At 38.5% G+C, this 12849-nt stretch overlaps 2 protein-coding genes across 4 annotated transcripts in view; both read left to right on the forward strand.

Moving 5' to 3' along the window:
* LOC116841778 overlaps nucleotides 1-4584 on the forward strand; it is a 21395-nt gene extending 16811 nt beyond the window's left edge. For all 3 annotated transcript variants that reach the window (XM_032810130.1, XM_032810128.1, XM_032810129.1), the window contains exons 6-11: nucleotides 416-533; nucleotides 647-909; nucleotides 1480-1779; nucleotides 1902-2129; nucleotides 2433-2573; nucleotides 3327-4584. In XM_032810130.1, the coding sequence (XP_032666021.1) occupies nucleotides 416-533; nucleotides 647-909; nucleotides 1480-1779; nucleotides 1902-2129; nucleotides 2433-2573; nucleotides 3327-3466 (1190 nt within the window). In that variant the 3' untranslated portion in view covers nucleotides 3467-4584. The remainder of the gene's footprint in view (nucleotides 1-415; nucleotides 534-646; nucleotides 910-1479; nucleotides 1780-1901; nucleotides 2130-2432; nucleotides 2574-3326) is intronic.
* Nucleotides 4585-5978: 1394 nt separating this feature from the next.
* LOC116841735 overlaps nucleotides 5979-12849 on the forward strand; it is a 13734-nt gene continuing 6863 nt past the window's right edge. Inside the window, exons 1-10 of the mRNA XM_032810043.1 lie at nucleotides 5979-6218; nucleotides 6347-6425; nucleotides 6705-7141; nucleotides 7696-8617; nucleotides 9445-9653; nucleotides 10254-10353; nucleotides 10508-10687; nucleotides 11353-11495; nucleotides 11568-12053; nucleotides 12309-12472. Coding sequence (XP_032665934.1) covers nucleotides 6058-6218; nucleotides 6347-6425; nucleotides 6705-7141; nucleotides 7696-8617; nucleotides 9445-9653; nucleotides 10254-10353; nucleotides 10508-10687; nucleotides 11353-11495; nucleotides 11568-12053; nucleotides 12309-12472 — 2881 coding nt within the window. The 5' untranslated portion in view covers nucleotides 5979-6057. The remainder of the gene's footprint in view (nucleotides 6219-6346; nucleotides 6426-6704; nucleotides 7142-7695; nucleotides 8618-9444; nucleotides 9654-10253; nucleotides 10354-10507; nucleotides 10688-11352; nucleotides 11496-11567; nucleotides 12054-12308; nucleotides 12473-12849) is intronic.

Here is a 12849-nt window from a genome sequence, read left to right on the forward strand (position 1 = left end):
AGAGAGAGAGAGAGAGAGAGAGAGAGAGAGAGAGAGAGAGAGAGATGACCGTTATTCCGGTGTAAAAAATAATTCATTCTAAATGAATACTTTACAATTATAAATGTTAGGAAATGCAAACACTGAAGAAAGAATAGTATTCACTACACCGCTGTTGTATAATGGGCGATTGTAAGCCAGAAAATTGCTGTTTTGTGCTTTGAGTAGCATTCTACTGAGTGAAACGTGACAAGGTATCATCCAAATCCAAATCAAAATTGATTAGATAGTGAAATAAATGTCTAAAAACGTAATTTCGTTCGATAAAAACAGTGAACTTGTGGATACAGCTTCCTTAATGCGCCGTTGAGAATAAACACCTGGTGAATAAATTGCCTTAAGGCATCTGTTAACGCGTTGATTTCACACGTTGCAGAGTGTCTATCGGGATCCTGGGGCGTACGATGCGCGGAAACGTGCGACTGCGGAGAAAACGGCAATTGCGATCCTGCGAACGGCACATGCCGATGTCCTCCGGGATTTCGAGGACCTCGGTAAGCGTTCGAGAGATACCATAATTGATACTTGAAGATAATCAATGAAAACGCTTGAAGGCAGCAGAGTACCCGGGCCGAATGATATTGCAGAGGTCACGTTTCTTCCGCAGATGCAGAGAGCATTGCGCAACCGGTCAGTGGGGCCCGAATTGTGCAAACGAATGCATATGTCAGAACCGAGATAATGATTGCGATGCCGTAACCGGAAGATGCGCCGACGACAACGACGATGGCGCTCCATTGGCCGGGCAAACGTCGCCCGGTTATTTGCGAAGCTCTACCACCGAGCGTGTACAAACACCCAGGATTAGTAGCGCGAGGCATACAGAAGTTATCTCCGTGCCGCGCGAGACTACCGGACGCCAAACGGAAGGTGAAAGAATACGTTTCTCGAAGGAAGCACTTGTGAGCGAGTTGCGCAACTGTTTGCTCGAAGATGTAAAAGTGACTCTTCAAGCTATCCAAACTTCAAAGACAGTCCCGTAAGCGCCGAGGAAAATTTGCTAAGTGATCGAGGCTAACATTAAACGATCCATATTTCTCACGGTTTTTTTTAGCGTCGCGCAAAGAGCGGACATTATGAGATATGCGTTATGAAATATATTCTATATATTTCAAGAATAAAATATAATTTTCTCTCATCTAATATTGAATTGCGTATAAAATTGACTTTGGTCTATTATTATTATTATATAGAAATCAATAATTCTATAATATAAGTATGATGTGTGTTTTTCATTCACTCGCTTCTTTAAGCAATAGAAAATTGGCGACTGTTGAAGAGCCAGGAACTGACAAAAAGAAATTAATTTCACGTGTGCTCAATATACTGAGAATGTTTTACAACTCTATTTTTATATTCAATACGCGTAGTATAACTCAATAATTTCTGATTGATAATACCAACAGAACTATGAATCATAATTAATATTGTAATATCCAGCTTCAGCCGTGAACATCGATGACGATTGGAGCAACGCGAACTACATCCCGGACACGACGACTGCAGCGACAATACCTATCGCGATTCCTTCCCAAAAGACGACAACGAACGAAACGCGGGCAAAAGATCCTCTCACGACTGCCCGATCTGTGATCGTGCTGGTTTCCGTTCCCGAGCGTAGAAGAGATACCGAGAAGGATCGGCAAAAATTCGCAACGAAGGACGAGTTCTTCAGGCATGTTCAAAGAGACGAGAGCGTCAGCGTGCCAAAAGTCGATTACGTGAAAACCGTGCACAAAGGTACCATTTTAAGATTTATCCGAAACACGTAAAAGATACAAGTGTCCGTTTATTATACTATCGACGACGCAAAACGCTAAGGAAAGCAAAACTGAACGTAGACATTTTTGTTGCCGCGACAGATGATACCCAGACTACGCCGATTCCATTAGACATCGCTCTAATCGTCGTGGCTGCGATCGTGTCTCTTGGGCTGACCTTGATCGCGGTAGTTATGGTCCTCCACATGCGGTCCAAGCTGTTCGAGACTGTCAGACTTGCCATCTACGACGATGAGAAGACCAAGAGTCCAGAGCGCGAGAACGCAAACAGCGAAAGGATGTCCACAGTGGTGAACTCTAGTCTGCCCCGTGAGTACCTGAGAATCATGCCCGGCCGACGTAACCTTCTCCTCTCAGTTACCAGATCCTTGGTGAAATCCCCGCGTCCTTGACCCCGATACCTCCTAGCCGTGCAGCTATCTCGACGATAGTCTTGACCGCCATAACGATCGAAGGGAACTACGGCTCGTGCGAAATCGAATCCTTTGTGTGATCGCAGGTCGGCTTGCGTGCCGCTGCTTTTGCACGTATCTACTCCATCAGCCTCGTATGCATCACTGAATGCAACTCGACACGTTTTGCGCCTCGAGTTGATTGCGTGTGTGATTTCAGCACCACCGACTCGCGCCAATCCCATATATGCAGCCAATGCGGAATCGGAAACAATACTAACGGTCGATGGCATCGAATCGTTGAACACTTACGCTAACGGCACAGCTACGATCGGTCTCCGCATTTCTGGTAATCTTCGCGGTGAGTTCGCGATATTATATTAAATTTTTTATCGTAATCGACAAAAGCAATATATATATATATATGTATACGAAAAAATAACTCCGTTAAGTGTAAATGAATTTTCTGTTACTTGGGGATTAGATGAAGAACTCGATTGTAGAAAAACTCTGTAGGAAATTTCTGCTTAGCCAATTGCTTTCAGTTACCTCAACCGAATTTTGATGCAACTGAATGTTCAGACGAATGTTTTCGGCTACAATAACGAAGATATTATTTTTCGTCAGCGAATTTTTCATCTGTTAACCATTCAGTTCATCATTCAGTTTTCAGTTAATGAAATTTTTTATTGTGTAGCCCAGAAATCAAAATCGAATAATAATTACAGAAGAAAATATTTTTAATCGAAAAGACCAATAATAGTTGACATATTGTAATTTGGTTCATCTTAATTAAAAATCACAATGTACAGAATGAGTCATTAACTATTGCCACCTTAAATATCTTTGAAGTAAGAAATAAAAGTGATTTTATCGAAGGAAAATTTTCGAAGCTATTTTACTTAAGAAAAAAAAGTGTTCTTATAATGGTTACGTTTCTTCTCTGAGAGGAAAAGCTTCTAGCTTCAAAAATTTAAAAGTTACTTTTGTTTCTTGTTTCGAAAATGTTCAAGGTGACAATAAATTATATTGTTTCAGCTAGATCTCACGTATATTCCTTAGGTTCATCATTTTCTATATACTCTATATAGATTTTGTTCATTTCCAATCATAGATCTATTGCAAGAGGGTTATTACGATCGACCGCCAGCGACTCTGATACGCCTGCAAACGAACTTCGACCACAATACAGAGCACGTGTACGACGAAATACCCTTGCAAACCACTCCGTTGTCCAACCACAAGGATATGTGACGAAGAAGCTCTATACATTCGCAGTAGTAGTCAACTCTATTTGTAGTTGAGAGAATGCGATATTAACGTTAAAAGAAGAAAAAGAGTGTAGAAATGCAAAGTGTCTGTGGACAAAACGCAACCTGCTGCGGGCCGACTGCTATTGATGAAAAGCCGATCGTCCAGTCCCGGTGAAAAATGTACGAAAACTGGTTTCCGACCTTACATATAGCTGTCGAGCGTACAAGGCTGAACGTGACTATAATTGAACGGAACAAGCGGAGAGACAAGTCGTTTGAGCGTCATGTACTGTCAGTGACCGCCAGTTGAATCTGACCAGCGGGGCGTGCAACTTTCTGAATCAACTATTTTGTAGTTTCCACGAGATGACGTCAAACGCAGCGCGACTGCACCTGATTACGAGTGCGCGCAATTAGGTGGAAAGTGCGGAATAATAGAGTCCCGCGTATAACGAGCAGAGATACACAGCGCGCGCGCCCGCGCTAACTATCATTATAGAAGCGATGCAAAACCGACGAACTACTTGCTCGTGAATGAAATAAATTGCCCGCTAAATCTGGCAATTTCGTTCGCAACGTACGCGCGATTTACTCCACGCGAATGATCTCGCGTAAAAAAATATGAAACCGTTGTTTACTTATTTCAGTTAGTATTATTCAGTTAGTATAGTTATGTATTACGAGCGATCCTTCTCGACTTATTGTTACATCTTATGAAGAGCACGCGTCGTTGACATTTTTTTACATTAATAATATTATTACGAGTTATTATTTTTCTATGATACTCGACGCAATAGCGGTAGTCATTTTTCTCGCACCAATCATATTAAAGAAGCGATATTTCTATCTACTTCTATCTATTTCTAGCGGAAATACATCCTGCGATAATATTCCGATAATACTGTGTTTCCAAATAAATCGACAATGATACATATATAAGCGACAATTTATTGTGTAGTAGAGATATTTTTATCGTGAAAAAGTACACTCCATAAATGGAACAGTCCCGTCGATGCAAATGTATGAATTGTAGAAAGATATAATCTGTTAATATCACTTTAGGTATATACAAATTGAGGTAATTATCTGCAATAAATTAAGCAATGTAATGAAATATAACTACAATATGCTTTTATATTAATTATTATCTCCACAACACTGCTCTATAAATAAATAATGGTTTAATACTAATCTCTATACATTTATATGAACTTCAGAAGCTAAATCAATTCCATTTGCTACAAAATTTCCTAATCCTAAAAAGTTAAGTGACCTATGTTCTCTGATACTAAAATAAAGAATATTATCTGTAAAAAATACATTTTATCTGTTTGTCTTTTTGTGAGGCTCATATAGAATATAAAATAATGACATTATCGTAAGTTGGGAATCACTGAGAGAGGTGATTAATAGGAAACTACGTTGTTATCTTCGATGGTACTGAAAACATCCCAACACTTCCTCCAGTGTGGTCTTCATAAAGAAGGAGAAAAACTTTCCATTTCTACGTCACGGAATAATCTGATGCATCTCTTCAGTTAAGCGCACTTCGCAAGAAACGCTTACAACTGCTTCAAGGAAATGTTATTTGCAGTCAGCTTTGACTTATCATAGATTAAAAAATATAAATACAGTGCGCATTATCGCATTTAACGTATCTTCGCACTGTCGCGCTTATTATCGCTCCAATTCACTGGTGCGTTCATTCCCAAACGATATCAGGAAAAGAGAGAAACAGAGATTACGTAAACGACCGAAGCATAATGCGAAATTTATAATATATCCGGCACATATGTTAGCGACAACTGATACAGTATTTACACCAAAACTTATCACGTTTGCTTCTTTGAGATTTTTCTTTTGAAAAAACAAACATTATTTCGTCTGAATTAAAGTATTATTCTTATCTCTTCACGGTACAATCTTTCCTCCGGATAACTTTCCTTAGACATAAAAGGCGGGTGATGAGTAATTTTTTTATTAATAACTTTTATGCATCTTACTTTTACATTATATCTTATATAGTATTATATATAATTTATATTACTTATAAACGTAATTAAAAATCTTTTTTATAACCAAAATGTTAAAACATGCGAACATGCAATAATCTTTTAAAGGAGTATGATTTATGATTTATTTTGAAGAAAATGTCTATTTTTCTCTGGTATTAGTAGGACAAAATTTCTTTTTTTCGTTGCGATACATTGTCTTTCATTTTGTTTTACTTCGTTTACATTTAATTGATAATATATTTATTCGTTTAAAAGAGATGCCATGTGCATGGTAATAAGTCTATCATGGTCCAATTAATAACAATGACCTAATGAGTAATTAGATAAGGCTAAAAGTGTGAGACACGCGGGCGGAATACGCGAAAGAGACAAACACATGCTGACATCTCGACCCCATTAAAGCTCTTCGACGTGTCGATACACATAACGGATAACTGTTTCTGTGAACGAGAGTGTTGCGTAGTTTAAATGAGAGGATGAAAACTGCTGACCTCTCTGCAGCGTTCTTATCGCGGGGTTGTCCAGTCTCTGACCGAAAATCAGCAACCATTAGTAAATCCGCGATCGTTCATACAACATGCAGAAGTCGTTGATCTGCCTGCTCGTTTTTGCGTGCCTGGGTATTGGTACTTGGGCAATCGATGGTGTAAAGGGTGGACATCGACCACGTTACCCTACGAGCGGAAGTCAGCATAGTGGTACTAATTCAACAAATGGTCTTTGCTACAAGACAGTGCCGTAAGTAATCCACTCTGCGAATTACGTACGATCAATCCTTCGAAGTGAATTCTTGAAACAAGTGCGAGCACGATAATGAAATTCATTCGAAAAGTAATGTAGATATGAGATTTCCACGCTTGTTTTAGATATAGCCATGTCTTAGCTCTGAACTCCAGTGGATCGCCTTATAATACCATTCCCCAACCAACTGAAGGCAGTCAACCCGTAAGTACACATCCATCTTCTGAAGTTTCCCCGGGTGAAACTGAACAACAGATTTGCTAGACTATATTTTAAGAGAGAAGACTTTAGAATGCAGCATTTTTCTGCATGTACAATTTATCAGACGAAATCCCGCACTTTGATCTCACTATCTTGAAGATACTTTCCGAGTTTCATGTAACAGTGCTAACAGTTTCATGTAACTGTGAAGTGCTCTTACGATATCAAACAGTTCTCGCTATACAGACTGTAATAAAACTACAGCAAAATCCTGTTTATCAGAGTAACAGCGGTTGGATCACCATCTTGGACTGTTGCGACGGCTACCGGCGCAACGTGACGACCGGTCGATGTGAGCCACATTGCGATCGCGGCTGTTTCGGCGGCCACTGCACTGGACCGAATATCTGCAGCTGTCAAGAAGGATGGCGTGCCGAGGAAGGTGTTTGCATGCCCGTCTGCACATACCAGTGTCAAGAGAACGCTTATTGCTTCTCTCCCGAGGTGTGCGTGTGTAAACTTGGCTACGACGAGATCAACGGCGAGTGCAAGCCGATCTGTCCCAATGGATGCAGGAACGGCGAATGCGTGGCGCCGCGCGTTTGCAGGTGCAGACCGGGATTCGTTCTGAATGATCGCAAGGAGTGCATGGCCGCATGCGAGGGCGGCTGCGCGCACGGCGAGTGCACCGCGCCAGGTGTATGCACCTGTCACGAAGGGTAATTAATGTCGTATCCTACTTTCGAGTTCTACGATCCCCTCTAACTTCGCAATATCTCTTGCATCGACGGTATTCCGCGTAATATGTTGAACTTTGCTTCAAGCGCGTATACGCATGATAATATCTATAATTGATAAATTGATATTACATTCATGAAACATGATATTGCCGAGGATAATTATGCCCCACGCAGCTTTTTTTATGTATAAATCAGATATTTTATAATCTTCACGTGGTTACTTGCGTGGTTAATATTATTCAGACTGGAATATGGATGGGACCACCTTCGGTGCGTCACGTGCATAATCAAATTGCAAATACTGCAATGTTTCGTAAAAGGGGTGTTCCGCAGCTGTCACCTCATATTTCAATCTACGATTTTTTAGACGGAGTCCTTCCATCTCGCCAACTTCTCGTATTCCTGCTTCGTGTGAAAATTTTATAATACCGAGTTTATGACTCGCCATAAACGTTTCTTATTGACCACATCGGATCAAAGTCCAAAAGTGCAGTCACGACGTGAGCGTAACCATCGGCATGATTCTGTCGCAGGTACTCGAATCCTACCAACGACTACGAGTCCTGCGTTCCTCATTGCCCAGGTGGTTGCATCGGCGGCAATTGTATCGCTCCCGGTCAATGCAAGTGCGCGTCGGGCCACGACCCAGACTCTCACGGCAGATGCAATCCCGTACACTCGAGGAACTGTACTGACGGCGTGTGCGACGCACCGGACTCAGGCATGTGCAGGCCAGGCTACAAGAACGACTACTACGGCAATTGCGTGCCAGACTGTCCAGGTGGTTGCGTCGGCGGTGATTGTGTCTCGCCCGGACGATGCCAGTGCAGGCCGGGCTATACGCTGAGCCGGAGCGGTGTGTGCACATCGACCATACCGGGCGCATCGCAATGTGATTACGGATATGTGCTCGATCCCTCCAGCGGCAGATGCATCCCTATACCGCCGACCAACCCGTCGCAATCCGGCGACTGCAGATACGGCTGCGGTACGCACGGCGTTTGCGTCGGGCACAATCGCTGTTCCTGCCAGCCAGGATACAGCAACGATCCCGATACCGGTAGATGCGTCCCCATCACGACCTCCAACTCGACCTCATACTGCAGACACGACTGCGGCCCGAACGCCCGGTGCGCCGCACCGAACGTGTGCGTCTGCGACTCGGGTTTCTTCAACGATCCCAATAGCGGTAGATGCGTCCGTTATGAGGGGGAAGATACAGATGTGGTTTGCTCGCATCATTGCTTGAACGGTCAATGCACCGGACCGAATCAGTGTACTTGTAACCGCGGATACACGCTCGACATTAGAGACCCCACGCGCTCTATATGCTTGCCGGTGTGCTTCGGCGGGTGCCCGAACGGTGTGTGCACCATGCCGAATTATTGCATTTGCAATCTCGGATATCGGAAGGAGTCCGGGGTCAAGGGCCGTCAGAGGTGCGTCCCAGTGGAGTAAACGCTTCTTTTGTTGAATATTAAGTTGAATATTGAGTACCAAGCGAATTGATAAGTTTGACAAGACCATGAATAATTTCAGGCATTGTAATCAATGTTGAATTGTACCCGCAAACATGATAATATATTATAAAACGATTATTATGTACGCTTCCTCTACTTGGTGCCATGTGATCTGATATATATATAATTTTTAAGAAGTATGACAACTGATAAAACAGATGTAAGATGTACAGAGTATATTTTCTCTGTGTCATAATCATTGATGTTTTTGCTGTCATTATGAAATGATTACACAAACGTTAATTTTTCTAGACCAAACAAAATACCAAATATGCAGAACTCTAACAGCAAAAAAATACATTAGTCGTGAAGTAAATCACATATATAAAACAGTCTGCTGTCATAAAAATGAAAATATTTATGAATTTTATATGTAATTGTTTCTGCTGTTATTATGAAATAATTACACAAACGTTAATTTTTCTAAACCAAACAAAATACCAGATATGCAGAACTCTAGCAGTAGAAAAATTCATTAGTCGTGAATTAAATCACATATATAAAACAGTCTGCTGTCATAAAAAATATATGAAAATATCTGTGAATTTCATATGTAATTGCATGCAACATGGCTTATTTCGCTCGTAACTAATATCGTTGGGCAAACGAGTATATGTATATAAGTACAAATAAAAGTACATATATAAGTACAAATTCTTATATGAATTTTAGTCTTACTATCTGACGACAGCTAACTTCCTGTTGAGTTCTGATAAAGAGTTAACGTGATCATGGTAAAGAACGAAGGAGACGCCAGTTTAGTTGACAACGCGACGTACGTTGGACTCTAACGCATTAATCGCTCGTCTGTTATCGCGGCTACTTAAAACACATCTTATACAGTTAATCATTATGAAGTTCTGGTGTGTTATATGTATATGTATTTCCGGCATTCTACAAACCGTACATACTCATCCAGACCAACACAAGTTTGTGACTTGGAAAGAGAAATTGTGCAATAAAATCGTCAGGTAAGACAATTAAATAGATATAAACATGTAATATTCTACAAATGAAAATAGCAAAATGCGTTAATCGTGCAATATAACCGATGAGATGTACATGAAGATGCTAACGTAAACTCGGGAAAAAGAATCGTACTTGAATTTTGTTTTTATATAGCCATATATAATCATGCATAATCATATATGTCTACAATAAAAAAAAATACTGTTGTATAAATATAATCGAAGTAAATATTTATGCTTTTGGCAGCATATGATATCAGCGTTTAATGAAACTATTTCTTCTCTTTTTCATTTAATATCGTTGTTTTCCGTGTGCACATATACGATTATGTACGTGATTACATATATATATACACACAGAGTGTCTCGCCACTACCGCATTATCTCTTAAGGACGGATTCCTGAGGTAATTTGAAGAAAAAAATCCTAATGCTAATCTTAATCCTAATAAAAATTTCAAGGCTATAATACTTTTCAAATTATAAAAACTCTATATATATATATATATATATATATATATATATATATCGACAAAATTCACATATAATTTATATATAATTATATATAATTATTTTTTCCCGGAAAATTATGTGTTTTTTATAGTCACCAAGAATCCAAAAAAGTCCCGTATTTAGAAACGTATAAAAATAACATAACAAGCATATATCATAGAAACAAACCTCAATGGAATTTTAAGACTGAGGTAAGATTTACTATGAAATCAAATGATACATCTAAACATGGGTGATATACTAAGTAAACGTATAACATATAAATAGAAAATGTTTTCATTCTCTTTAATTTAACCGTGCATATGACAATATTCTTAATACGAGATATTTTATCCCTATTTTTAGTATTACACAGTAACATACAGAACAAAAGTATGTTGCGACGGATATAGAGAGACAAATAATTCTATGTGCGAACCAATTTGCGAGCCGCCTTGCGGAAACGGCACATGCATATACCCGCATAAATGCGAGTGTCCCATGGGATATAGACTTAACAAGAAAACTACCGAAATCATTAGTAACGTAAGTAACACGACGCAAGCTATTAAGTTTGCAAGATCTAATTAATCTCTTTTGGTGTCAAACGTAGCTACTTTTGAGTCTAATTATAATTTATAGATCATAACGTTAGGGACAACATTAAATATATGGAAAAACAGTATTGGTCTGGACAACACATCAATCTGGTTGTGTCAATCAGATTTAATATTGAATACTTGTACTAAATAGGAGAAAACATACCCCGACCCAGTAGCCGGCCTGTCTGTTTTCGGCACTCTTGCGCAGATATTATTAAATATTAAAGTTATTGTGTTATTTAAAAGAAAAGAAACAAATAAATAATAAATAATAATTGTAGACAATTAATTAAATTATTAATAAATCTCCATACATCTTAGTATTTGAGCAAGAATATTAAAAAATGGTAAGAGTCGTAACAAGTGCCGGCTATGTTCGGCCACAGCCGGTGTATATTTTCCCCTAAGTATTAAAGAGCAGAAAAATTCATGTCTATAATTCGTGATGATAATTCGTAATTAGTGCACGTCAATTTTTATAATAATATTATTTTGAGAAATGTCCCGTATATCCTAATTTACCTTTCTAATTATATTCTAATTATTTGTATTTTATTCGTTATATCTTATATTTCTTCATATGTTTAGTTGAAAAATACTATTTTCTAGGGTATGTCACACTTTATTCCTAAATGGACATGCGAACCGACTTGCGGTACGGGATGCATTAAAGGCATTTGCATGGACAAAAAAAATCCTTGTCCGTGCAATGAAGGATATCGTTTAAAATATTTTGTATCTTTTAAGGACATGTATGTATGAGTGTTTTTTTGCGAAACTATTCATTACGTCAATGGATGTTGAGCACACCGAAATACTTGCAGGTTACATGAAAATCTCTGCGAAGCCATTTGCGAGCCGAGTTGCATAAACGGTATCTGTAGTAAGCCCAACGTGTGTAAGTGTAGTGTAGGTTACCGTCTATCGACGAACTCCACGAATGAGTGTGAACCTATCTGCAACCCGGCCTGCAGGACAAATGAAATCTGCATAGCGCCCAACGCCTGCACTTGCAAGGAAAACTATCACGTAAAGTATAACCGCCAGAACATATTATTGTCTAAATGTGTACCGACCTGCAAAGGCGACTGTGGTAACGGTACGTGCATTGCGCCAAATCTATGCAAGTGCGTCTGGGGTTACCAAAATACAAAAGAAGGCGGATGTGAGCCCATCTGCAAAATGTGTAACAACGGCATTTGCGTCGCACCTGGAGTCTGCAAGTGTCATTACGGATGGACCGGGAAATATTGCGATGATTACGCTATATGCATCTTAATCTTAGATAATAACGAAAATCGCTCTCAGACGTAAGCATATAAAACAAATCAAAATATCCTTTTATGATTGTTATTTATATGAAAAATATGTAATAATAATCATGATAATAGAGAAAAAGAGAAAGAGAGAGAAACAGTAACAAGTAGATTTAGTCATTAGCATGTTACGAAATATATAATATAAATATTAAATCAATGCATTATATAAAAATCACTTTGATGTTATTAATAATATCTAAAATGATTCATCTATAAATCACCTGTGAATTACTTATTATCTTGCAGGCTGAAGATCATTGACGAAAATTCCACGACTAAAAATATTCTCATGAATAATCCAGCATGCCCAGAATGCATTAATAAATTAAACAATGAAATCTCGTGCTTTAGGATGTATCGCATCAACGATACAAAAGATACAGCACCAATCGGCTGTTTAATGGATATAGGTAAAATAATTTATAAAAAACGCATTTTTTCTTTCTAAGACGTAATTGCGTATTATTCTACGTTGAATTTATCAGAACTATAATTTTGTAAAATCACACGAAATTACGCGGAAAAAAACTATTTGCAATACAATTTATACTTTTTAACCACAAACTGAAAAAAATATTTAAAACACCATAATTTTGAAGTATTCTATATAATTATTTATAATGAAAACTAATTCTTTATAACAATATTATAATTTATAACAATTTATAATCAAAACTAATTTACTTGTTGAGTTACATGATATTGAAATTTTGACAAAATTATATATATATATATATATATATATATATATATATATATATATATATATATATATATATATATTTTT

The sequence above is a fragment of the Odontomachus brunneus genome, unplaced genomic scaffold (genome assembly GCF_010583005.1).
Source record: "Odontomachus brunneus isolate Ranch 3 - 2012 unplaced genomic scaffold, Obru_v1 Obru_scaffold_018, whole genome shotgun sequence".
Taxonomy (NCBI): domain Eukaryota; kingdom Metazoa; phylum Arthropoda; class Insecta; order Hymenoptera; family Formicidae; genus Odontomachus; species Odontomachus brunneus.